This window comes from Sceloporus occidentalis, unplaced genomic scaffold, assembly GCF_023333645.1.
Source record: "Sceloporus occidentalis isolate IW3139 unplaced genomic scaffold, rSceOcc1.0.p SCAF_191, whole genome shotgun sequence".
Lineage (NCBI taxonomy): Eukaryota > Metazoa > Chordata > Lepidosauria > Squamata > Phrynosomatidae > Sceloporus > Sceloporus occidentalis.
Genome location: NW_028317171.1, coordinates 84,455 through 111,492, shown reverse-complemented (window position 1 = coordinate 111,492; position 27,038 = coordinate 84,455). Strand labels below are relative to the sequence as shown.

At 39.3% G+C, this 27,038-nt stretch overlaps 1 protein-coding gene across 1 annotated transcript in view; it reads left to right on the top strand.

Annotated features, from left to right (window-relative positions):
• The window catches only part of COL3A1 (collagen type III alpha 1 chain), an 87,557-nt gene that overhangs the window by 21,450 nt on the left and 39,069 nt on the right, over window positions 1-27,038 (top strand). Inside the window, exons 2-8 of the mRNA XM_089502045.1 lie at window positions 8,835-9,040; window positions 12,138-12,185; window positions 14,402-14,521; window positions 17,457-17,519; window positions 22,450-22,512; window positions 24,224-24,277; window positions 26,137-26,190. Coding sequence (XP_089358171.1) covers window positions 8,835-9,040; window positions 12,138-12,185; window positions 14,402-14,521; window positions 17,457-17,519; window positions 22,450-22,512; window positions 24,224-24,277; window positions 26,137-26,190 — 608 coding nt within the window. The remainder of the gene's footprint in view (window positions 1-8,834; window positions 9,041-12,137; window positions 12,186-14,401; window positions 14,522-17,456; window positions 17,520-22,449; window positions 22,513-24,223; window positions 24,278-26,136; window positions 26,191-27,038) is intronic.

Below are 27,038 nucleotides of genomic sequence, written 5' to 3'. Positions count from 1 at the left end.
TGCCTGATGGCTCCCTCTGAGGCCGAGATGACATTCTTGCACAGGTTCACTAAAAAGAAACCCTATTTAGCTAGAATATCCTTCTGTATATTTTTGGCACTTCAGAAGACCAAAAGTAGTCCACATGATGTAAAACAAGAGCAATCCACAAAAGGATGTAAAGATGCCTTTCTCAGACATTCTTGTATGGCACTTATTTCTTCATATCTACTAGTGTTATAATTTGTTCTTCATGCTCACATCTTATGAGCAAAATCTTTCCATTTTCCTGCATTCAGCACTTATCTAATTGCCCAGAACTGAAAACACTCTGCGTTTTGGCTCAACAACTCAGTGAGTTCATTTTGAGAGAATGTTTTGCTGTTACTTTGAAACTTAGTATGGAATAACTCTGTTAGCATTTTTTGTAAACATTGCCATAATAACAGACATACGGTTTTTACTGCTCACTCCAAGGAAAAAAATATATATTTTAATCTTGTCACTTTGTTTAGTAAATGAAAAGAGACACTGTTTATAATGATCCCATAAATCTCTTCCACGGTAGAAGTGGAAATCCATACAGAACCATGGAAGGGTTCTTAAATACTCTTCGTACTTCTCTCTCTTTCACACACGTAATGCTAGTTTACATTCAGTCACTCTTATTAGTATTCCCAAGGAAGTTGGAGAAGGTCTGTTTTGGTTTCTTTTGCTCTTTTGGTCTAACAGTCCGGGATCCTCCAACCAATATGGCCACCGGCCATGCTAAATGGAAGTTTCTGGAAGTGTTTATCCAAAACATAACTTTTCCAATATCTGATTCAATTTTATTCACACATTTTATTGGAGTGCAGGTCTTCCAGATGTTGATGGACTGCAATTCCCATAAACACTAGTCAGTACAGGTCTTCATGGTGGATCATAGATGCTGCAGTCCAATAGCATCTGGAGGGCCACATGGTCCATTTCCTGGAATGATGTGATATCTCTCAGGTGATGGTACCATTAGTATCCTGCCTATCAACTATACCCCAGAACTGTTGTCCTTGTGGCAGTACAATCTTTTTCAAGGGCACCCATGTGGCAGGGTGGGCTAGCCAAACCTCATCTCACTATCCTAAATGAAATAGAAGAGACCATCAGTGCCCTCAAAAGTTATAGGTAACTCAAGGAAACAAACTGAGCCATGGTGAACCATATTAAGCCAAAAATCTTTCAGCAATACGTAGCATGGCAAGGCAGAAATGCACTACTGACTTCCAGAAAGGTAACATTGTGTTTCTCAGTCAGTGGGACTCAAAATTCAGCATAAAGTACCAGTCAGCTGGTATGTGTAGTCTTTGCTTTCTGTTAAACAGAAAGGGGCCTGCTTCTCATTTTCTGACAGCAGCAAATCCTATTACTAACTAAAGCAGCATCAGGAGTTTGTCAGTTGCTCTGACATGGAGAAAGACTGTGAGTTCTAGATCTGGAGCCACATTTAGCTATTCTATTCTCTTGAGGCTGTGGTAAACACGTGGGACTGTTCCAAACTACACTTTCCAAGGACTACTGCATAACTGCCTCCTGACTCTGACTTTTTAACAGCAGCTACTATTGTGAAGGTAGGGAGAGTAAGGTTGGAAGGAAATGGTTTATACATTTCCACACTGGGTTTCTGTTTGGCTAATCTTATCCCACCTTTCCAGTGGCTTTCTTCTCTCTCTTCCTGCTCAGAATCAGGACCGGCTCTACCATTAGGCAGAATGAGGTGGCAAATTAAGTGTCATAAAGTGCAGCAAGCTGTTTGTTACTTCACTCAACAAAATTGGTGATTTTGTGAAATTTTCTACCTAATGTGCCAGAATACCTTTTCTGGCCTTGGATAGAATATACCTTGGCTTGTATGGCCAGAAGGCACCATTTGTTGCTTTGCCTCAGAGTGCAAAATATCTTGGGCTGGACTGGCATAATATTTGCACAATCTCTTCTGCAGACCCAAGATGAAATGTGAGGGAGAAAAACAGCAGGCACTGAAATTGCTGTTCCCCACTTTTCTCCAGTCAAATAGATACTTTTCCTTGCAAACAAAGTTGGAGAAAAGTGACAGGCAGTAGGCCGCATCAGACAGATGAGGTTTGGCAGATGGCTGACCATGTTGGTCCCTGGCCCTAGCCCTAATTGCACAGAACTCTATCATCTAGGTTTTGCCTAGTTATGTGTAAAGACAAGCATATTGGCCAATGGGTCAGCTCCTCAGGATAGTATATATATATATATATTAAACAACGATATCTAGACTTAAGCTTGAATTCAAATCTTATCCATGAAAGTCTTTGGTTGCCTATGGACCTGTCAGGCTAATCTATTTCACAGAGTTGTGAGGAGCAGGTAGGCTTTAAGAACCAACATATGTCAACCTAGGACCTTGGAAAGATGAGCAAAACAGGAACAGTGCTATTTAAGCACAATCTTGTGCATGTCTACCCAGAAGTAAGCACCTGATTTCACTCAGACTTTAAACTATTTACCTTAGTAGACCAGGATTATTTCATACAAGCCAGTTGGACCCTTTATTCCCAGTACATGCTAATTGATGTTTCCTAATGTGTAGTTGCATTTGCTCCATGAATGGCTAAATGAAATATGCCTTTTGAAAAAGCAACATTAATGTTTCCCTTTGGCCCTCGTGGAAGATACGTGCTTATTCTATTTCCTTAATGGCATACATGAAAATCATGGAACTGGTTCAAAACCAGAGTGTAATACAGATTTTTTTTTTTTTGGGGGGGGGGGGGAGGGTAACTATAATTTCTAGAATCCCCAAGACAGCATTCTGGGAGGTGTAGTGCAAAAATGTAACTTTCCTAAGCTCTGGTCCAAACATAGTTCTTTTCTGACTCTGCTTGCTCAGCTCAACTCAATTGCCAGAGACAGCCAACCAAGCTTAGGACTTCAAAACATATGCAGTTTTAATGCTGTTTTAATGCAGTACATAAATTTTCCAATGCTTAAAAAAAAACTCCACCCGCTTTATATTTTATGAAATGACTTCCAGATGTTCAATAACTTGTAATTTATATTTTACACAATTGCTGGCAAGCTGTCTCAATAATTATTTAAAAGCAAAATTGTACACAGTAACTCTCATAGATGATGCATTGTGGGTTTGGTATAAGCTCAGTGTGGGCAGATAACAAGCTCTTTGTCCCTGACAGTTTATAAAATCTCCATGTTTGGACAGACACAAGGGCTTCAACCTAGTCCAGAGTTGGGTATACTGGAGTTTCCTGGGATAATCTGGGTTAAAAATACCAAATTCTTCATTGGACCATGGCCAGGAGGTGTTCATCGGTGAGGGAGTTAGGGAAAGAGGGAAGGAGACACATCTATCTCCATTTTTTCTTTCTGTACTCATTGCAACATGAATAGTAGCTAATTTTGGATTAATGAAACTCACAGGAATAAACAATTGTCAAGTTGGGATATCGATCAAGTGTTAGAGGCCAAACATTATAAATTACCAAACCAGCTTTCATGTAAAGCAGAAGAGGGGAACCTGTGGCCCTCCCAAGGTTGTTGGATTGCAATTCCCATCTGCCCCTGCCAGGATAGCCAATGGTCAGGGATGATGGGAGTGGCACTCTAAGAACATCTGGAAGGCCACGCACCCCACATCCTTGATTAAAAAAGAAATCGGTTACTATCACAGAGGTCTTAATGTTTGGATCTTCCTGGAATTTACTTGTATTCTTCTACACTGGAGGATGAGGACATCATTTTCCAACACATTCTTACCTCTGATTAATGAGATCTAGCCACTAATTAGAGAAAAGCTTGCTTTTATCCAGGTGCAAATACCATTAAGACATCTTCGTCTAGTAACATAAAGTGTAAGCTATAGCTACAGAATGTGAAAAGGTGTGCCTAAGTATTGCTTTTGTTTTTTGTTTTTCTTCCTTCCTTCTTTCTTTTTTTTAGCCAGAGGTCTAGAAGAAACGGGCTTCTCAGTCTGTAGTATTGACTTCCCATGATTAATTTTTGTTTTTCTTATTTCTTTGCCAGGGTAGGAACAGAATTTAGCATTGCAGAGTATTTTTTTTACCCTCTCAAAAAAAAAAAATCTTTATACACAATACATAGGGTATTATGTCATAGCAAGCCGACACACAGATCTAAATTTTAACTTAGCAGGAGTTTCTTGAACTGGCAGATCAACCCTGATAAAAGGTTCCCTTGGAAGAAAATGTTTAATACTTTCATTCTGCCAAGTCTCACAAAGGACTGTAGTGCAACATTTCCAGTTTGGTCCCTAACAGATTTAACAATATCCAGAAAGTTAGAAAGGCAGCTGAAAGTCATTATAACCAGATGGCTGTACAGCATTGCACTCTGTTTGGTCAATATTGCCACCTACTGAATTGTAAAAGAATGACAGTGCTCCCTGATTCTTCATGGACCAGGCAACCAGTTTGTATGCTTCTTTTCAGAGACAGTAACTTTATGTACAATTCTATTCATTTAGTTTTTTTTAAAATTATGCCAAGTAGTAGTAGTCCCATGCATATATGTGTGTGTGTGTATGTCTTCAAATCACCTGTTGACTTACTGTGATCTCATTAATTGCACAGGATTTTCTTAGGCAAGGAGTACTCAAAGATGGTTTGTCATTACCTTTCTGTGAAATGCCTACTTCCCATTATTTTCAGTGGCAATAACAGCCCAAAGAATATAATGGATTGACAAAATCGCCCATTAATTTTGTAACCCCTTTCCCTGCATATTTTCTATAATAAGAGAAAAGATAAAGGAAGTGATGGAACTACAGGGGGGGGTGCATGTTGAAGGCTACAACATCTGGATCCCTCTCCCATAAACATCTTGGAATATGCAGAGCAATGGCATAATTTAAAACAAACTCATCTGAAAGTACCGTTAACAGATGCATGATTTTATGGACTCAACCTTCAAGAGATTAGAACTGCATCTGTGCTGCAGAGATAATCTGGTATGACATCTCTTTTTTAAAAATAAATTTTATTGAATATAAAACCATATACATTGCATATCTTTAAACATGTAACATAGGTACCAATACAAATAGCAACAAACATAGAACCTAAGTACCATACAAATACAACTACTACCAACATAACACATATACTTCCTGCTATCAGTCAAATCTGTTTACCATCACATTCTTTGGTTAATGGTATGACATCACTTTAAATGCAGTGGCTCAATGCTGTGAAATTCTGGGAACTGTAGTTTGTTGTGGCACTAGAGATCTGCTCTGCTGCCACAACAAAGTACAGTTCCCAGAATTCCATAATACTGAGCCTTGGAAGTTAAAGTGGTGTCAAAGAGGATTATCTCAGTAGTGTGAATGCAGCCTTGGGTTTGTACCCTCACTTAACCATGCAAACCTACTGGATGATCACATTCTCTCAGCCTGAAAGGAAGACAATGGCAAATCTTCTAACATAGGAGAGGTTTGCCATAAGTCAGAATGGATTTGAAGGCACACAACAACAACAACAGTTTGGTTTTATGTCATTGTTCGCATTCTCTTTTCTGTATTTTTTTTTTTTTTTAGCAAGTTTAGAAATACTACTTTTTTGGTCTGCAGCTCTTATAATCCAGGGGGCCTGGGGCTTGTACCCCAAGGATGTATTTTCCCCCCAGCTCTATGTTTTGTTCTGGTAGCCAAGGGTGCTTAGGAGGGAGCAAAAGAGTAGGTAGAATTTTTCCAAGATTAAAAAAAAGTAGCAGTAGAACTACTGCTTCAAGCGAGGAGAGGTTATTGAAGTTCTACGTATGTCCACAAATGCATATGGTATAGATGAGTCAGTACAATAGCACACAGTGCTTCCTGCTCTAATTTTGATTTTATACTATATCTATGCCCATTTTAATTACATGTGGTGCGACCCTGCACAGGTCACCAGGTTTATTCCCAAGCAAATATCACAGATGTCCTAGGATTTTGCCCTCTTAATGTAGCTTTTGTACATCCCTCTGTCCCTCTCCTTCCTTCCTCCCGCTCTTCTTTTCCTCCATTTTATAGATGGGGAATGCAAGTTATGACAGAATAATTGTTAAGTTTATGGTTTGGTTGAGATTTGCACTAGGAAGGGATCTACTAATTCTGAGTCTAGCATGCTCTCTCTACTGGATGACAATGAGTCTTTACTCACAGAGTGTACTGGGAACTTTGCCATGAATCTATGAGGAAGGAAGGTGTGCCTCTCTTGTTTCCTGCAAAAAATGTAATAAAACAGTGGTGTTGTTACTTTCATTTTAAAGGTCATAACATAGCTTGAAAGAGGATGGAGCTAAAACCGCAGCCCTATGTGCAACACAGTGTGTATATGCGTGTGTATGTATGTGTAAGCAGAAACATCTGTATCAGGCAGTACGTAAATGTACCTCAGGATTGGAACAGAGGTTTTTCTGTATTATCATTACTGAGTTAGTTTTTATGCTTCTTTTTTTCTTTAGTTCAATCAATATTATTATTATTATTATTATTATTATTATTCAGTCCATTCCATTAATCTATTTTCTGAACATTCCTAGTTGATTGCTATCCTTCATTTTTGACCTTCTACGTGTGTACTTTTCCAAAATATATTTGAGTCTGTGTCTGTGTATACACACTCATCTATAGCCAGGTATAATATAGAAATTACTGATGTTGAACATGAAAAATTACAAGATGATTACATTCAAAAGCCAGAATCCCATTGGTGTCTTATGCAAGTGGCTGCACTTTTGCCAGGGTTGTACAACGGTGGCAAGAAATACCAGACAAAATCTGAAAGCAACAAGCTATTTTTCCAGTGCCTTCCTGCCTTTGCTGCCCCACTGTCTGCATTCTCTGTCTACAACAGGATTCTTGTCATTGGCCATACATTTCCTCCATGATCCATGTACCTTAAATAATCACACTGCAGATACAAATGTATATATATGAATCTCAGAGAGCCTCCATGCATGTGTGTGGGCCTCCATTTATGGCCAGACTCTCATATATATTCATATGGATGTCTATTTCTGATCAAAACCAAACATCTGTGCAGCAGATTTGCCATCAGGAAGTCCTTATCCTGTCAATTAAAAGATAATTGTCATGTTGGAAATAATTAGGACTGATGCTTGTAAAATTTCTCCTTTGAGCTTGTAAATAAAGGTGGGGGAAGATTGAATCTTCAGCATTCTTAGGAGTTTGGTTGTTGTAGTACAGCCACAACAGCTTCAGTGCCTGGATCTACATTTGGCCTGTGCACTTAGACTGGGAGATTTCACATACACACACCATAGCAGCCCCACAGCCCCTGAGAAGATAAAGCTATATGTAAAGAATAAGTGTCTCTACACATAAACTTTAAGGTTGTTCTAAGAACTAAGTTCTACTGCCTCATCCCTCTGCCTAAAATTATCTCCCTAATGGATTGGTAGCAGAGTTTGCAATTGACTTGTTGCTGATGGTGGTAAAAACACAAGCACTGAGAGTAGAGTATTATTATGTTTGGCTGTGGCTCATCCACCTGTTTTGGAAGCCAGAAGAATATGTTAAGAATAAGTCTGAAGATTTACAGCAAACTTCTATGTATGTCACCGAGTTCAATGGGACATTTCTGATATAGGTATAACAGAGGTATGAAACAAAGGAGCTTATTGCTTGGCATTTTAAATCTGCTCCAGCCTCCCAGGCTGCATCCAGGACATGGGATGAAGACAGGGATTATCACACTAAATCCCCACCAAATTGCCAGCCCGGGTCCAAGACATGCTCCGCCAGAATATTTTAGAAGTCGGAAAGCTTTCCAATTTCTAAAAAGTGCTGGCAGAGTGCGGCTTGGACCCGGCTGGGATCCGGGTTGACGGCAGCTGGCGATTCAATGGGGATTTAGTGTGTGATAATCCCTGCCTCCATCCTGTTTCCTGGCTGCAGCCCAGGCAGTAAAAGTTGTGTTAAACTGCATTGTTTCCTACAGTGCAGATGCAGCCATAGAGCTTGGCAAGCATTCATTTGAAACTCTGCCAATGTTAAAGTCTGTATAATGCAGGGTGACCAGAGGTCCTCCTTTTCCCAGACATGTCCTACATTTCAACTTTATGTCTAAGAATCCAGGTGGAATTGCAAAACATCCTCTGTTTTGAGCCATAAATTCTGTCCTTATGTCATTCCAGCAGGAATGTTCAAGAAATTTATTACTGGCCAGGCTACTGCAAAGGGCTTGTTAGTTGCCGGCTACAGAGAAAACTGTCGCTGACCATATGGTGGTTTGGTCTGGGTTTTTTTCTGATGGAAGTGTGGAAAAGAAAGGAGGAACTGGGTTGCTGAACTGGATCAGTGGCACCAGGGGAAGGGAGGGGAAGAAAGTGTGCAATTTGGATTGAGAAAGAAGCAGGTGAGATAAGAATGCAAATAGGAATACTACAAATAAAAGTATTAATTGGAATGTAGATTCAGTCAAGGGTTTGTTGCTAGGAAAGTACAATGTTAAGCATTTGTTTTGCTCTGTAAGTAAGTATATTGCTAGGCAGCAAGACATTTTAACGAACAGAAGTTCATCAGAAAAATATGGTTGAGTACATAATAAAATACAGTATATGTAATACAGTGGTAAATAAAACATATGAAATGAATTTATGTCTATATTAGTGTTTTTAGCTTCTATTTGGTAATCTCCTACAGTTTTGTTGAATGTCCTACATTTGGCAATGTCTTGTCTTCCTTTGCATTTATGACATCTGATCACCCTCATATGATGTGATAAAAATCTGGGAGGTATTTTTCATTTCAATTAAACCTTCCTCTTTATTCCTCCCCATCCTCCTGTTCTTTTTTCCCCTTTCTTACCTAGTTGTCCTAGGAGCGTGTACCCACCTTGGCCAAGTGTATGCTGACAGGGATGTGTGGAAACCAGCGCCGTGCCAAATCTGTGTCTGCGACCAGGGAGCTGTGCTTTGTGATGACATTATCTGCGATGACCAGGAATTAGACTGTGACAATCCAGAGATTCCATTTGGAGAATGTTGCCCAGTTTGTCCTCAGCCGACGTCTCCACCAGTAAGACCTTTGCTCAGATATACTCTGCCTTGGTGCTGCCTTGGTACAGCCAGAATACACAGTATCCATTATGCCTCTGCGCTTGTATTTAAACTGGTTGCCTTCCAAGCTTGAATACAATTATTTGAGACCTGATTGGTTTCCTGGTCAAGCTGCCAGGTGCTGCTGTTGATCAGCACATGCTCAGATGCCTTGTGTGATTTATTCAATGTTCTTAGGTATTGACTGAACATTTGTAGTATTAAGTGAAAGAGAAAGACTAAATGAGTAGAGAATGGTTTTCGTGATGTGGAATTGTCCTTCTTTTGTGGACCACAGACTAAGAGTGGATCAAGTTGAAGCCCACACATTTTCTCCTTCTCTCTTTCTACCAGGCCTTATTTCTCTCTTCTCGTTTTGGTCCTTCTTCTCCTCCTTCTCTCAGTCTGTCTCAATCCTAAGGGAGGAACTGATTATTCTTGCCAAAAGAACATTTTCCTAAGGGCTTTTGAAACTAAATCAAAGGCTGCATGAGGTCTGCACATCACACATCTCTTTTATAAAACCATTCTCCACTCTCATAGAGGTCCTGGGAGGTTCGTTTCCTCTCTTTTCACATTTAACAGGGAATCTTTGTACTTCCTGGGCTGATAAAGCGTTAGAATTCAACGTCCCAAAATGTGCAGCAAAAGATTATTTTTGTAGTGCTTTCCAGCCAAACGTCAGCAAGAATGTCTCACAGCAATTTCCCAATTGCTAGAAATGGAGAGATGCCGCAGAACTGTTGAACATTTTGAAACAGGGTTGGGCTTGTTATTCAGTTGAACACAAATGGAGCCTGGTGAGTGCCAGGAATATCTGCTGAGGCCAAAACCATTGGATCCAAGGAACACTAAACACTGTCCCAAGAGAATGTCCATTTTGTCTGCAATTGACATTGCCAAGTGTGAATTTCAGCTGGAACTTTCCCATTGCGTATGGATGCTTGGAATGAAGTTCATGTTAAGGACCTGCGATCTGCTAGCTAGAGCACATTCGAAGACTGTTCTGGCTCAAAATGGAAAATTTCATAAAATGGAGTCCTCTCCATTTGCCTTCAAGTGCAGTTTTAAAAAATCTAAAATGTAATGTGTCTTCTCTGATTCAGCAACCCCTCCATGTACTTGGACAGTAATATGATCATTCTAGGCTACTAATAACTTGAAAGTTCAGTGATTAAAGAAGCAGTCAAACTGCCTGATATAATTTTCAGTGCTGGGCCATGCAGAGGCCCTGGCAACTACCTAGAGCCACCAGGTGCTGAACACACCCCTGATGGGCAAATATAAGCAAATGTGCTGTCAATTTGGCTTAGTTGACAACCTGCACTTTGCATGACTTAAGAGTCATTGCAATTCAGTTATATTTGTTCCATAATTAATATGGGAACAATGGCTTTTAAGTCATGCAAACTGCAGATATAGGGAACTTGCTTGATGGGCTGGTGGTGGGGTGGTGGTAGAGTGATGTTGGCAGCTGATGCTCTTGATCTGTGTGCATTCAATGGAAGATTTTTACCATAAAGTGGCATCACTAGCTAGAGTGTCACCCAGTATAGAGGGTGTCACCTGGGAAGAGCATGCATTTGCCCGTCCTGCTGCTCTCCAGGAAGAAAGCCTCATGGTGGAGCAGCCAGGAAGAGCACACATTCAAACCTCCTGCACTGAAGGGGAGGACTCCTCCTGGATGTCACTTAGTATGCGCCCCACTCCCCACATCTCCCTCCCCCATTAATGCCACTTATCATTAATATAACATTTGAAAATGCCTAGGTTCTATGTGCAGAATTCTAATTCTGGACAGTGCCTAATGTGTACAGTTTGCATGCACATAGAAACATTTCCCCATAGACTGAGGGAAGCAGCTTAGTCACTTCCCATTTCTTTAAAATCCTTTTTAAAGAAAAATCTATCCTTTTTATCTTAAAGCTGGCCAACGGAAACAAATTACCCTCCACAGAAGTTTATGGGGAAGCATTTTTCCATTTTGAAAGGGTGATTTTCCCCCCCAGGGTTCAGGATTCAGGGTTTTGAAAAGATGATGAGTATGTCATGGATCCACTGAGGCTACATGTGGCCTGTAGTTTGCCCACTTATGGCATAGACCAATAGCAATGTTGATATTAAGCAGTTCCATAGCTTTGAATGGGAAATAAATCCACTTTTATCATTTCTCCGGCCCAACTTATTTCCATTACCTGTGGGGAAGAGTAGGGATGAAGCTGCTGGTCCTTCTCCCTTTCTAATATCTCCATGAACACCAGAACATCTACACTGAGAAGAGCTTGCTCTACACATTGTGCAGGCTCCTCACATGATTTAGAACCTTTAGGTTCCAGGGTGATACAAACAGAGCAGGCTCCTTGGTGCAGATATTCACCTTCCATCTTAAGGAAAGTAATAGAACAATTGATGAGGACATGGATGGAGGCCAACAAACCCTTACTCACCCTCCTCCTCACGCTGAAGAGGACATTAGTCATAACTGGTTTTCACTGGCTCAAATTTGGAAAAGAAACAAAATTTCATTGTTTCGGCTTGTACTAGTGCAGAAAATAATGTGTTAGGACAATCTGTAAACATCTTACCACCATTTACAGTAGGCTTACCAATTTAGAGGTAATTGTATCTGCCAGCCATAGCCTCAGTATTCTACATCAACCATACTCGTTCTCTGGAAAATATTGTTTAAAAATGTCTTTATGTCATCACAATGAGAACATTTTCATAACAAGATAACCTTGTATGGACAATTTAATTATCGTCTTGTGCATTAAAAGCAGGGAAAGCTATTTGGAATGATTGGGAAAAACTGGGAATGGATTTAGGTTGAAAGGATTCTGAGCTTGGTTCTGGTACAGATCACAAATTCCTGCACTGAAAACCTATTCAGAGGCATCTTGTTCCTTAGTTTTTGGTGTGTGTCAGGTTAATTTTTCAAAGTGTGGATGTGGATGTATATTCATTTGCTTGTCTGAAATTCTGAACCATTCCTTCTTTATATTCTTTATGTTTGTTCTATTTGTATTGAATTTTACTGCTCAACCTGACTTAATTTGTGGTATCTTTTCTGCTTCTAGCCTTCTGGTCCATCTGTATCTGGTCCCCAAGGCCCCAGGGGAGATCCTGTAAGTTCAATACACGTGTAAATAAATGTGCATCTCTTTTTTTTTCAAAACAAAGCAAAATACAACAGGATCTGAATAGCCAATAACAGTAATATAAGACAGAATGAGAGACTCTCACCACTTGCTTCTGTTCTTACATTGCAGCTCAGCTCATCTTTTGGCTTGAATGATCTAGTTCTTTTAACTGAGAGAAGGCAGTACCATTTCAGCCATCTGATGGAGACCTGCATAATCTAATAGCTCACCATTCAGAATATGCCTTGTTTCTGCACCTTATACTTGTGTTATCTTTGGTCAAGAGATAGGAAATACAGTGGGCCCTTTGTATCCATGGACTTGCCTGCCAGCCATCCATGGGACGGTGGCAGAGGAGGAGAAGGAGAAGGAAAGAAGAGGAGGAAGAGGCAGTAGCGTGGCAGCAGGGAAGAAGAGGAGGAGGAGGGGATGAAGGCAGCATCAGAAAAGAGGAGGAGAAGAAGAAAGGAACAGAAGGAAGAAAAGGTGGAGGCAGAGGTGGTGGTGGGAACAGGAGGAGGACAAGGCAGGAGGAAGAAGTGGCGAGGGGAGGAAAAGAAGAGGCAGCTCCTCCAAGGTGCTATTGTCCCCAATGGTGGTGCGGCCATGTGGTCCCACTGTAAATTAGTTTGGTTCTAATTTTAGTGTGAATTTATTTGTTTTTCCATGTTCAAAGCAATTCGTTAACCAAAATTCTTTTTACCCATCACAATTTGTGCTTTTCTGAATTTCAGAACAGAGTTCCATTTTAAAATGGCACAAATATTGATATATTAGGGAAATGTGCATGCATAAATGTGTATCTTTTAAAAGATATCATTCAAAGGTTGTGTATTAGAAAAGTACTTTTAAAAATATATCAACATGGCAAAAGTGCACAAAAAACTCCATGTATTTGGAGAAATGCATACAAAAATGTAGACAATTTTCATGCAATACAGAAAAATCCCATTGCCTGGGACAAACCAAACTTTAAATTAATAGAATTTTCACAGTTCAAGTGGAAATGAACTGAAGATTGCAAAAATTCAAAACTGGAAAGAAACCAAAAATACCAATTCATCCATTCTTGCTTGGGCTCCATTAAACATCATGTAACAGGATTTTTTTTCTCAGCAAGGGGCTTATTCTTTCTCTCCATCCACATGTATCCTCTGCAAATCTGTTCTGGTGTTTTTTTAAGTGATTATTTTATTTGTTTGTTTATTAATAAAAGCATTTGGAGCTAGATCTCAAAAGGAGCTCTCAGTGTGACTTAAATGTTTTAAATGTCTTTTTTAAATTAATATATGATTAGAGAGAGGTACAGTTTTATTTTGGTCACTTGCCTCCTCATTTTGCTTCTAGTATCAAGATAGGATTTTCTATCCAGTCTTCTTCTTTTCTCCAAGGAGAATTTAGTCAGAACAAAGAACTTTATCGCACAGGCCCTGGAACGGGCCCATTGTGTTCTAAAAAGGGGGCATTCTGGGAACAAGATGGGGCTAAGAATGGAGTTTACTGGACACTGGAATGCTGCCGCTGCCACTGGATGTTCCAATTGCTTCCTACATCCGTTCCAGGGGGCATGATTTCTGAGAACGCTTTGGAACAGTTCTTCAAAATCGCACCCCCTGGAACGGATGTAGGACGCGATTGGAATGTACGGTGGCAGTGGCAGCATTCCAGTGTAGAGTAAATTCCATTCTTAGCCCCATCCTGTTCCCAGAACGCCCCCTTTTTAGAATGCAACGGGCCCATTCCAGGGTCCGTGTGATAAAGTTCAGAGTTTGCCTTGATGGGTGTTTTTACTTATGAGATTGAAGTAAAAGACAAGTGGTAAAGAAGGTGGAAGAGAAATTACAGTAGATCTCCAGAGGGCTATGGAAACCTTCTCAAGGGCAAAGGATCAAGTATATTTATTGTGCCTTTGCTGCCTCAAATTTGGTATAAGGTAGAGGTTAGTAGCATCAATCCCATTCCCCAAATTACCAGGAAGTAGATGGGAATATACAGCAGATAAATTTTGGCTGGCTGTTATCAAAATGCATGGATCAATCCACTGTGAAAGACAAGGTGAAAGTCTCGTGGGACCCATAGCTAACATAATTGTGTTTGTACTTGCAGTGCACACACTTTAAAAAAAAAAAAACACCACACAGACACACACACCTTTCCTTACTGCTTTCAGTGAACCAGAGTAAATATTTTCTCTCCCTCAGGGTCCACCTGGCACTCCTGGAAGAAATGGCTCACCTGGTCCACCTGGCCAGCCAGGAACTCCTGGTACTCCTGGAAGCCCTGGAGTCTGCCAAAATTGCCCCAGTTTTAATGGAGGAACTGTAAGTAAAAATAAAATTCTGATTTTTATTTTACTCTGAATGTATTGCATATGAAGTTGCAATCTGTCAATGTATGCTGCCTAAGTGGAGAAAAATCGTGTTTCCTTGTTGTTTCATTAATTAGCAAAAGTCAGTGTACAGGGTGAAGATGGATGTCACCAAGAGAGCAATGGGTGACTTCATGGAAGAGACAGAAAAGTTAATCAAGAACATGATGATTTTTTGCTAATGCTCTCCATTATCATCCAATCTCATGAGGATTGATACAGGGAGTGAACGCTGTCTTCAATGCTAGCACAACAGCCCAATATCAATTACAACGGAGCAAGGGTCTATTTGAATTTATTGGATCTTTCAAGCAAACATGTAAAAGGCTACAATGTTAAGCATCAAAACTATACACGCTTACTTGGGAGAGGTTAGAAGTACTCCATGAAGGCTTATGATTAGAACAGATATGCAAAGGATTGTATTGTAAGATGCTCATAATTATAAATGTTCTCTCTCAGGAATCCTGTTCTTCGTTCTCCATCTTCTTGTGTCATTCTTCTTGAACTTTCGTCTATCCGCTCTCCACATCCAAGAGCATTCAAGAGCTGTTTCTATGTTAAGTTCTTCACACTCCTACAAGAGCTGCAGCTTTACAATGAGGCTATCATATGAAGCGACAAGGTTGCTTGTTCATTTAAGGAGAGCTTATTTCCACCTATTTCACTGTTTGGTGGTTCATGTGCACACATTTGCATATAGATGCTGCATGTCCACGATGCAATTTTCATTTGCCAAAAGGGAGCATGCCAATCTGCAAATGAATTCTTTTGGATGTATGAGGAATCACCAAGTTCACAAGAAAACTATGTACACACACACGATTATGCTGACTGTCCAGTGGGACTTTCACGGTTGGGACAAATACTGGTCACAGCAGAAATTGGCAATCTTCAGTCTCTGATGAACTACAACTCTCAAAGAGCCTCATCAAGAACCAGCTGGCCAGGGCAGATGGGAAGTGGAGTTTAGTATCATTTGGAAAACTACTGCAAAGGCATTATCATCTATTTGGAGTGCAGATGGATCATCTTCTATAAATCTTATAGAGATCCTTCCCAACCCTAAACAGAAAGTTCAGAAAGGCCAAGCTCTCTGGGAATGTAACATTACATTTCCACTACATTTTATTTTGGGGACTATTTATTCCTTCTAGCAAACACCAGCAAAAAGCATTCAAAAGTTCATTGAACTGACATGAGTCTTTCTGAGCAATAAAACAGATTATACTTTTCTTTGCAGAGTTACAGCTTTACTTTGCTTTCACAAAATCTATAGGTACTATAGGTAATACAGTTGGCCTTTTCCTTACGCGGGGGATTTGTTTCGGATCCTGCCGTGTAAGGTGAATTCCGCCTATGTTCAAGCCCCATTGGAAACAATGGGGCTCATGCACAGCGGCGCGCAGAGCGCCACAGGCACGGGCACCCATTCAATTGAATGGGACGCACCACCCCTTCCACCCCACGCGCTCCCCACGGCTTGAGCGCATATGCTCAAGACCGCATATGGCGTGCCCGTGTATGGCACGAGTGCGCTGTACTTTATTACTTTCTGCCACTCTCAACCAAGGCTAAAATAAACATGCTATCAAAGAACTGATCTAAATAATGTAAATCTATATGCTCCAGAAATTGTCACTAGGAGAAAAGAGTCCTCAACATACATACATACATACATGTTTGTTTGTTTGCTTGCTTACTTGTTTGGAGAAGAAAAGAACCTTTCTTGAGGTCTTGAAGAACAACCACCCCGCCCAAATCCTGTGATTTAGACTTTGAAAACACAATTTTCTGGCTTCCTCACTGGTTCCACATACGGAAGGGCTGCTGTTATAGTTACAGATCTTTACATGAGGCTGTGATATTGTAGAGTTAGAATGAAATATGAAAATAGAAGCCAGAATAAAATGCTATTAAAATATATTTCCTTTTCCACAGATGAATGTTGAATATATCCAAACAGGACTTTGAACCTAGTGAAATCCTTCCTATCCTTGTTGAAAACTACTCTCTAATTTTTCCTTCATCAATGTGAAATGGTATTTGCAGGCAGGAGTCAGAATACAGAACTTGAAAAAACTTTTCCCTGCCTATGAACAACTGGAACTGGTCAATCCTTTCCTTAGTTTTCCTGGTCACCCAAGCTTTCAGCCACTTCAAAGATTTGATGTTCATTTGTTCTCTTCACAAATCAGTACATGATCTGTTGACGACTCTTATGTGAGGGCCTTAAAATGTTCTTTCTCCACCACTTACTTCTCTTTAGCCACCTTTTTTTTTCTAATATGAGAAGCATTATTATGCTAAAGGCACCAGATCCTGTCTGATCTTGGATGCTAAGTTAGGCCAGTCCTGGTTTGTACTTGAATAGGAGACTACCAATGAATGCTAGGTGCTGAAGGCTATATTTCGGGGAAAGGAGCTGACAAAAAGCCCCTCTGAGTATTCCTTGCTTAAGAAAACCCTATGAAATTCATGGTATTGCCATAGATCAAGTGACTTGAAGGCCCATAAACACATACATTCGGCATTATAGAACAACAGCAAGGGCAATGAGGAGGAGAATGCTGAAGAGAAAAGTAAAATCAATAAAGAACTTTATCATCAGTTGCCTAAAAGCTGAACTTTAAACATAATTTTGGTCAGTCTTGTCAAAATGATTTGACAGCACTTACGTATCTATTTTAAAAGAAATGAACCATATGTTCTAAACTCAGCAAGAACTCAACAAGAAGCAGGGAGATATATCTTCCAGGCTTCAAGCTGAGATAACTCTGAGACATAGGTGTTTAAAACTGTCCACTGTATAGGCATTCTGTACCAGGTGTATGTGTAGCGTACTCATTCATTTGTAATAGCTACTTCACCTTTCTTTTCTGTTGCAGAATTTTTCTCCTCAGTATGAAGATATGAAGGCTGGTGGTGGAGGAATATACCCTGGCCCAATTGTAAGACAACCACGCTGTCTCTCTTCTGTTTGTGTGTCATTTTAAATTATTGGTTTTCTTCTCCTCTTCTACAGATTACTGCACAAATACTGTCCTGTTACTACCTAGGAATGTAGCAGGTTTAAAGCAGTATTTCTCCAGGCTTCTAATCCTCCAAAATGGTTGAGTGATTAGCATATTCAGATACTTCCATGATGTATCTGACTCACTTCTATATCTTCGTCCTTTCTTCCTTTCCCATCATTCCTCTTTTTTTTACCCTCCTGTTGCCTTGCTCCCATATTGGATGCTCTCCTGCTTCTTTCTCTTTCACCTCTATCTATCTTTTCACACTTTCATTCTTTTGTTCATTGCTTGCTCCATTCATTTCTTTTCTGTGGTTGTTTCTTGTTCCCTTCCTTTCCTTTCCCTCAGTAACATTCATTGCACCTCATTCCCTGTTTCCAGAATCCAAATATCAGCTGATAACAAATCAATACATTCATTGGGTATAGTTCATATGCTGTATTTTATTATATTTTTATCTTCAGCTGCTCAGGCTTCCCCAGCAAAGAGGCTGAAATCGTTAATTGGGCCTGGCACTCTTTTTTGTGCTGGCTGGGTGGGGCTCGACTCATGAATTATTCTCATATAATAAAAATCTACATGCATTTTCCTCAATAACATCTTGTCAAAAATGTAATTTCCCCTTTTTATGCACCGTATATAATTTCCTCTTTATATGTAAATTATGGCAGTTATTCATTTCCCTATTAGTGGGCAATAGCTATCTACAATTATTCATTATGGCAAATCTTATTTATTCAAAAGGGTGCACTTTTTTGAAGACTAATGTAAATTTAGCAACCCAGTATCAACCCAAGACATGTTGCTGCCTGAGGCAGATCTCATGTGCCTCCCTCCACCACTAGCCAGGGCCAGCACTTTAGAATGTGCTGCTGCTGCACCTTTCAGGCACCATTTCCTATTTATGGCTGCTACTCCTGGCCAACCACCCCCATCCCACTTCCCAATGATGCCACCTGAAACAGAGCGCATCATACTTCCACATGGTATTGTCTAGCCTGTATTAATTAAGTTAACATTTGACATATTCCAATAGAAGAGCTGGTCTCCTCATGCTGGAGTGCTGAAAGCACATATGTTTTGTATCATGACTCTTTTCTACATCTTTCCTGCTTTGATCTTTGTTAACGTTTTCATTAATCATCATATTCATTCATCTTCTATTCCACACAGGTTTTTCTGTTTTCAGTTTATTTGTTCATTGATTGATCCATCCATCCATCCATCCATCCATCCATCCATCCATCCATCCTCTAATTTATTCATCCATTCCCAGTTGCTAACCATTTTTCTCTCCTTTACAGTTTGTATCATTTACATTATGCTGCTTTGGCTTTTTCATCTGAGATGTGCTGAACTGATTGCTTAAACCACTTAAGAGATTTTTATTTGGTTCGACTGAGGTTTGGGCAAGTATTGCAGAAATGGCAAGGGCTACTTTGAACACAGGGTGCTGTTTTACAAGCATAGAGCTACTTCTTCCATTGACATGAATGGAGCTTCCCATGTGTGCATAAGCTACATGTGTGTGTAACACTATGCATGCAGGGCTTTGCTTTCATATTAGCGTGCTTGGCATCCACTTGCTACCACAGCATCATGTTATATCTGGGTGATTCTGTACAGCTAATTTCGTGACACCCAGTGAATCTCTGCACTCCATTAGATCTTCATATTATCTTGTCTCCCTTCTGATAAATACAGACAATGGTTAACCCAAAATATCATAAAGGAATCCAGTGCCTATGCACCTGATGAAGTGGATTGAGTTCACAAAATCTTATGCCTGAAACTACTTCTCCCTAATTAGTCTCAATGGTGCTACTGGATTTCTTTAAGGCTTTTTAAATGAAAAAACAGACCAACATGACTATCTCTTTGAATATCAATACAATGATTAGCCCAGATAGTCTGAAGTGGTTCTGGGGAAAAAAAGAATTATAGAAGTTAACCACAACAGGTGTTTGTTTATCATTATATCTCTACATCATTGATTTATTTGTGTGATTGCTATATAGCAACTCAATTTTAATTTTTTCCACCACTTATCAGTTTGCATTTTCTTTAAAACAAAGAAAATTCATGTTGGTTTTTTAAAAAAATGAAACAAGTCATTCACCAACCTCCTCAGAGCTAGTGAAAAAGTGAGCACATAAATGCACCTACTAGCTTACTCATCTCTTTATCATTCACTTTGAGAAATATAGTATATCATTCTAGTGTACAAATAAAGCAATACTGGCACAGTGACACAGTGTAAAGATTTGAATACAGTCACTGAATGCAAGTTAATTGCATATACCATGTAGAAGGCAGATTTTCTGTCATATGCAAACAATGATAAATGAATCATATAAATGGCCAAGTGCATTGCAATTCATGCCACTTACTGTGTCCAGTGCAGTTTGCATATAATTCTCTGTTACATTAATATAACCGTATCAAGCACCAATTAATAGCTACCAAACCCAATGTCATCTTGCCACATTTCATCATACTTGCCAGGCTTCATCTTGAAACCAATGCTATATAAGGTGTTGTGCTCACAAGGAAATAAGCAACTTGGCTTTGTGGTTTGTGGATCAGGCTGCCTTTTACCACAACACATTTTTTAATGCTAGTCCAGTGTTACAAAAGTCTGTCAAACAACACACTGCTAGAATCCTCTACTACTAATTATGCTACTTTACATATATGTAGCTATGTAGCGGAGATGCTAAAAAACCCTTTACTGAAATGAAATGATGAATAACAGGACACCAGCAAAAGTGCCTGATGTGCCTTGGTGCCCAGTGTGCATTGGGCACTTTGCTGGCACTGCTACATAGCAACATAACAGTAGACCTCTACTGGATATGGATGTTACACAACTGCACAATTCTAATTGTTGCATATTTAAGTCCATTTATGAAGATGTAAAACCCTAACAGGATTCTGATCAAAACTGGTATTTGTCTTAACAAACTGTAGTCAGAATGTTAGAAAGTGGGAAAGTTACTGAATACATGAACTGTGGTATATCAGAGGATATTTTAACTATTATGCAATAAAATGGAATTCCAGATTAACTCAGTAAAGGCTAATTGCAACATGTTCCCTATGCTGCTGCAACCTGTTACATAGATAATATTTAGAAAGCAGGATATATCCCATTTTCTAAACATTAGCTATGCAATAAATCATACATAACCAGTAATAAGTATTGCTTGTGCTTTAGCTTATAGAAACCAGTGGGGTTTCATCCCCTTTCTTGGAGCAACTAAAATAGTTTGTGCTCCTAAAACTGACAAATAAAAGTATAATTGGCTAACAATTTAGTGGCAAAGTGTGATACGGGGTCAAATATTAAATAGACAACGTATAGATTTCTTCATTTTTCTCTAGAATCTTTTGTAAAAGAGAGGATTACATATGTATCTTAATTCATATGAGTAGACATCTGACAATCCTGTTTAGGTTAGCAAAGACCTTCTTGATTCCATCTATATCAAAGAAAGGATTAATATGTTCCACTTTTTAGAAATGAGACATTCAGGCCAAAAATCCATGAAAAATGGATGCAAAAATGGTTTTGCATAGAAAACGTTTTCTGTACAGGAAATAGGAAAAGTCCTCCTAGCAGTTATATTATTTATTTATAAAAAAATGTATATCCCATCCCATAGCCCAGCTCTGAGGGCAGCTTACACAGAAAATTAATTTATGCAGTTTAAAACAATTTAGATGCATGATGTAAATGACAAATGATTTAAACAGACTAAAATACTTTGAACAGCTTAACAAGTGAAAACAGGCTACAAGGTTAAAACAAGTTACAATCATGTACATACACTTTGGAAGAAATTAAATAGACTTCAGAAGCTTGGACCCAATGATGTTGGATTAGCTTTTGTGAAAGTGACTGCACAAAGAAATTCCACAAGAGGTTGTGAAGCCAACTGTTTGCACAATGGGTTTTGAAACCACCTGTGCAATATTTTATGCCCTTGGTGTTTACAAGTGCTATCTCAACAGTAGAAATTGTAAGAATATTCCACAGTAACTGAAAAAATGTTTTAAAATGTTTTTATGTGTTCAGAAACCCTGGTGAGAAGAATTTTCAGTTCTGGACTTGTCCTGCAGAAATAAATGCTTTAATTGTGGTCTTATTCTGCACAAAATCATTTTCTGTACAGGAAATGGGATTTGAATTATATTTCCTGCACAGACTTATGCTATTTTCTGTGCAAAACAACCATGCAAATTTTATGGATAATAAATCTCAAATTGTGACTAGACTTTGAAAACTACACAGTTTGCAAACAGGTTCTCAAAACAGGAAGAAAATTGCTAAAATTTCTTATAACTTGCTTTGAAGAAATGTTACAGTGAAGAATTCCAAGCTTAATCTATAGAAAGCTGTATTGGGTCCACTTTTGCAATAACTCTAAAAATGCATAGCCACTATGAATATTGTGCTAGTAAAATGGAGAAATTGAATACAGGCCTTTTATATCCCATTCACTGCAAAAACATAAAAAATATTCCAAACCATGGGAGTGGCCACTAAGAAAGCCATCTCTTACATCCCCACCAAACATGTCTTTTTTATGGCCGGGCAGAAAGAAGGTGTCTCTTGGAGAGCTTAATACCCAGCCAAGCAAATTAGGGAGCATAGGTTCTTTGAGATATTAAATGAAACACTGATATGTTTGCCAAATTGTTCAGCTAAAGCACTTTTGGCTTTTCACTAATCTTATTCAATGCCAATTAGCTTTGTTTTTTTTTACAGCTTGCATTTGACATCTACGCTCTGCTTCACTAGGAGATGCTACATTCATTTTCCCTGACAATAATTGTTTTATCTTTCAAATGTTCTCCATAGTCTGCACCTGGAGCTCCTGGCCCACCTGGCCTCCCTGGTCCTGTTGGTCAGCCAGGCCCACCTGTAAGTACAAGGAATTATTTTATTATATAGTTTGTTTTGTTGTGGTTGAACTGGATCCTTTTTCTGAAGAAGAACATGGTGATGCTACACAGAAGACTTCTGTAATATCCTCTCACTTTTAGAAATTTAGGTTGGGGGGGGGGGGGGAACCAGAAAACAGTAATGCATGACTTCAAGCAAGGGTGGGAAAACAGTTTGGGAGAATGGTATTTGGAATGGAAATTGAACCAGATGGTAAAGGATTAAGCAGATCCTTTCCATGCACCATTCCTCCATCCCAATTGTAATGTAGTCCCCATGACTGCCTTTGACTAAAATACACTTGCATGCAAACACAAATCTACAGGGAGACCATTATCTGTGTCTCCTGTGCATCTCTGCTTTGGCCCCAACTCTGTAGCAGTTCACTTTAGGGATCTATCCCAATTCACAATACATAGCATAGTCTACATAAATGCTGCTCCTTTTTGGGGTGGATAAAAGGCGCTCTTTCCACCACAGCAGCAGCTTTTCAACATTTCTGCAGTCCAGCAAATGTAAATGCCATCCCGCAGAAATTCTGTGACGCCACCCACTGTATGGTCAGCGGGACGGTGTGATGCCAGTTTGAGGGTGGCATCGGGGTGTGTGCCATGTGTACCCCACACCCCATGCCACCCTAAAGCCGGCTTTTTTGTGCTGGTCTGTTTTGGCCCTAAATGAGCTACCCCAGCTTCTTTCACCCTGGAACTTATCAGATGCAATGCTAAGGTTTACTAGCAAAAATATAGACCCCATACATACAGGTCAGAATAAAGCTGCTTCGGGTCACTTTGGAGGTATGCTGTTTAACACACATCTTAAGAGGCCAGAAGCTGTGCCAGAGCTATGCTGCAGTCCTTAGGACTGGACTGTGGCTTTGGCGCAGCTTCCAGCCTCTTAGGATGCATGCATTATTTAAACAGCATACTTCCAAAGTGACCTGAAGCAGCTTTATTTTGGACTGTCTGTATGAGGCCATAGTTTACAGCAAGGGAAGCAATCAGAAGTTGTTGGAATGCAAATCTCAGCAGCCTTACCCAGTATAGCCTATAGTGAAGAATGTTTGAAGCTGTAGTCCAGGAGGACTGCATGATACCACACCCAGAGTATGAATGGATCATATACATGAATGTTCATATAAAAGAATGGGCTCACCGGTTTCTCACTTCCCACTCCTCCTAGCAAACATCAGAAAGAGAGACTGGACACAACTCTTTCCAAGTGTAACTTATGTAGAACTCCCTGTTAAGTCCAAACTCTGGAATTTCTGGTTAATTTAAACAAACCACAATGAAATGTAGGTTGTTAATCAACCTCATTTTCCCCATGCTAACCAGAATTCAAACATAAAGGGGATTTCTAGGTTTAAAAGGACAGTGGCTGGTTCCAGTCTATTTCTTGGGTAGAGAAGGATGAATGCATACTATCAACAGTACTTCCTTCAACTACAAACCAAATACAATCATGGTTTTACAAAAATGCAAGTATCATTAAGAACTGCATGTTCTATGATGTCATTTTTTAACAGCTTAGAATAAACTTATGCTCCTCACTTTCCTTTTGAAGTCTCAGATGCTGATTGCTTACAAGTTGAGGATTTGTTCTGATCAGTTTTGAGTGTGGAATGTAACGAACTGTCAAAAAAATCAAACCATGATTTCTAAAATGTGCAATTTATCTTACCTATTAGGGGGCCCATGGATACCAAGGCCCTCCTGGTGAACCTGGACAAGCTGGCACTCCGGTAAGTATCAGTGTGCATTATTATAAAACAGAAATATCACAATTTTCCTTTACCAAATGAACATGCTGTAAGCAATTACAGATTAATTATATCCAGCATTAATTGGCCAGGATCCACTCGTATGAGCAAAATCCCCCACAGAAACATCTCCTTTCCCTCTTGTAATCAATCTTATTCAGGTCTGAGAAAAATTCTTAAGGAGATTTTTTTGACGGTTTGGACTCCAGACTGCAGAGGAAAGGGGACAGAAAGAAAGTAATACATTTGGTGGCACTGGATATTGAAGTACAGCACTGGCTCTTGTTCATCATGACCAGCCATTTTGAGTAGACAACTGACAACAATATATTGGGAATAAAACTGAGATTAGATAGAAAGTAATGATTTTTTAAAAGTTCACTAAAGATTTGCAGCTAAACCTTTGGGGTGTCCATAACGAAAAGGAGATTGCCTTTGGGGCTGCTGAATCAGCTGGGGCTAAGATGTCCATTAAATGTTTTGATAAAAACATGGTTTGAAAAGCCCTAGCTGTGTCCACTATAGACCTTGATGACATGTACCTATGACCACTTTGGTCTCTAATCTTAAAGGCAATATTAAATAGATGGTAAACATACAATACAGATGGTTGATCTAGTGTTGGTTAGGGGAGAATACCATAAACCGAACAATGTTACAAATGAAAGAAAAGGATAGGTTTTTTTTCTCCCCATTTTCTGCTTTCCTTGAAACCACTTATTCCTCTGAATGTCTGCTGAGGAGGATTGAAGGACTCCACAGAACAGTATGTAAGATAGTCCTGGGTACTGCAAGGAAAAGAGAAATTGATACAAAGTATAGTCCATTCCCCTCACCTTCCTCCAGTTGGGAGGCTCTACCAGATCCTGGTTCCATCTTCCAATGAAAGGTGTACTTCCGTTTATGAAAGATAAGTTCTGTAACCACTGCAGTAATTATATTTTATTTATTTACAATATGCAGCTTTAGGATAAATAGGCTAAATCCTATTCTTAGTCACAACCAGTATAGACACATTAAATCAATGGGAATTGGGTAAATCGCCACTTAATTTAAGTTCCATTGATTCAGTGGGTTTATTTTAGTTAGGCCTGTGTCAGCATAAACTGATAAACAGTAACCAGTAATCTGCAAATACACATGATGTATTTGCACATTTCTCTTCTCTGTAGTTGCATACAATAAATGCAACTATGGCTCTACAATACTCTGAACATTTTTAACTTTTAATTCCCTTTTTCATTTCATTCATAAGTATGAAATGTATATATCCAAAGCCTGAGAATATTAAATAGTGAAATAAAGTCCTGCAGACCCATCAAGAGTTAATATTGTGCCAGACATTCTAACTCTCAAAAGAAGCATTCATTCTTGATGATTTTGCCATCCCAGGGCTGCATCTCATTTAAGATCAGTCTCATGTGACTAGACTTTTCCACTAAGACATTTTTGGAATCACTGTATGCTGCAATCCCTGTGGAATTCTCCATTCTGAAGAAGTCCATTACAGGTGGATTTCAGAGCTATCATGTTTCAAACAATGCAGCTTCTCAATAACCACTGTCAGAGGCTGCAACATTTTTCTGCAATGTAGGGGGAAGTGTCGACACTCAGATATTCTCCTGCTTTATCTAAATAGAAGCTATGAGTCTCTCCAATCATTCTAATTGTTCCCTTTCCACCAAATATAAACAGATTTCTGTTAAATTCATTTCTATGTCTGAAAATTTAATTCTCATGGAGTCTAGAAATAAATGAATAATTTCATCTCATTGTTCTTGATGTATTTTTTAGGGAATAGGTTGTAGAAGAAAATTAATCTTTAATTTTTCCCTCCTCAGGGCGCCCCTGGTCCACCAGGAATGATTGGTCCACCTGGCCCATCTGGAAAAGATGTAAGTTTTTCCATAGTATATGTTAATATTAGTTAATATTATTGTATAAATTCATCAGAAAGAAATTGTGAGGAGATACAGTCTTGTATCCAGTGTGGTGTAGTAGTTTGAGTATTGGTATAACTCTGGGGACCAGGGTTCAATTCCCCTCTTGACTGTGGAAACCCAGAAAACCCTGCGATAGATTTACCTTAGTATTGCCATATGTTGGAAATGACTTGAAGACAAAAAGCTATTACTGCTACTGCTACTACTACTGCTGCTGCTACTGCAATATTGTTTTTCAAAGGTGTGTTGTAGGAGTGGAAATCAGCTAATACACAGTGGTACTTATTTTCTATTGATTTTCCTCACAGTACTGCACTCTGTGCCACATTCCTCCTGGGATTGCCTGACACTTAGGAGTGGACTCTGGGGGACACAGAGGGTTGTTCTAAGGAGGGGGAGTGGTAGGAGATCCCCACTTTATGCAAGTGGTATCCTGCTCACATTTCATTGGGTCTAATCTATTGTTACATTTTTATCTTGATTTGAAATGGCCTTACCAATACTCTTCCAATACAAAGATCTTTAGTCCAAAAAGACATGGAAGGCATGGGGTACATCACCTACTTTATCAAGCCAAAATTCACATGGTTGTGGCTGAATTCACATGGTAAAGGCTGAAGTGCCCCGAAGCCAGTCTCAGATATCTTCTAATGTTTGTGTACACTCAAACAAATGGCTGTACCTTGCCTCATTACTGTTGTCAGGAAGGACATGTTAGAAAAAAATATTTATTTTCTCCTTGACATAATTATTTTTGTTTAGATCATGAGTTGCTCTTCCCCAAACAAAAGGGCTTTTTC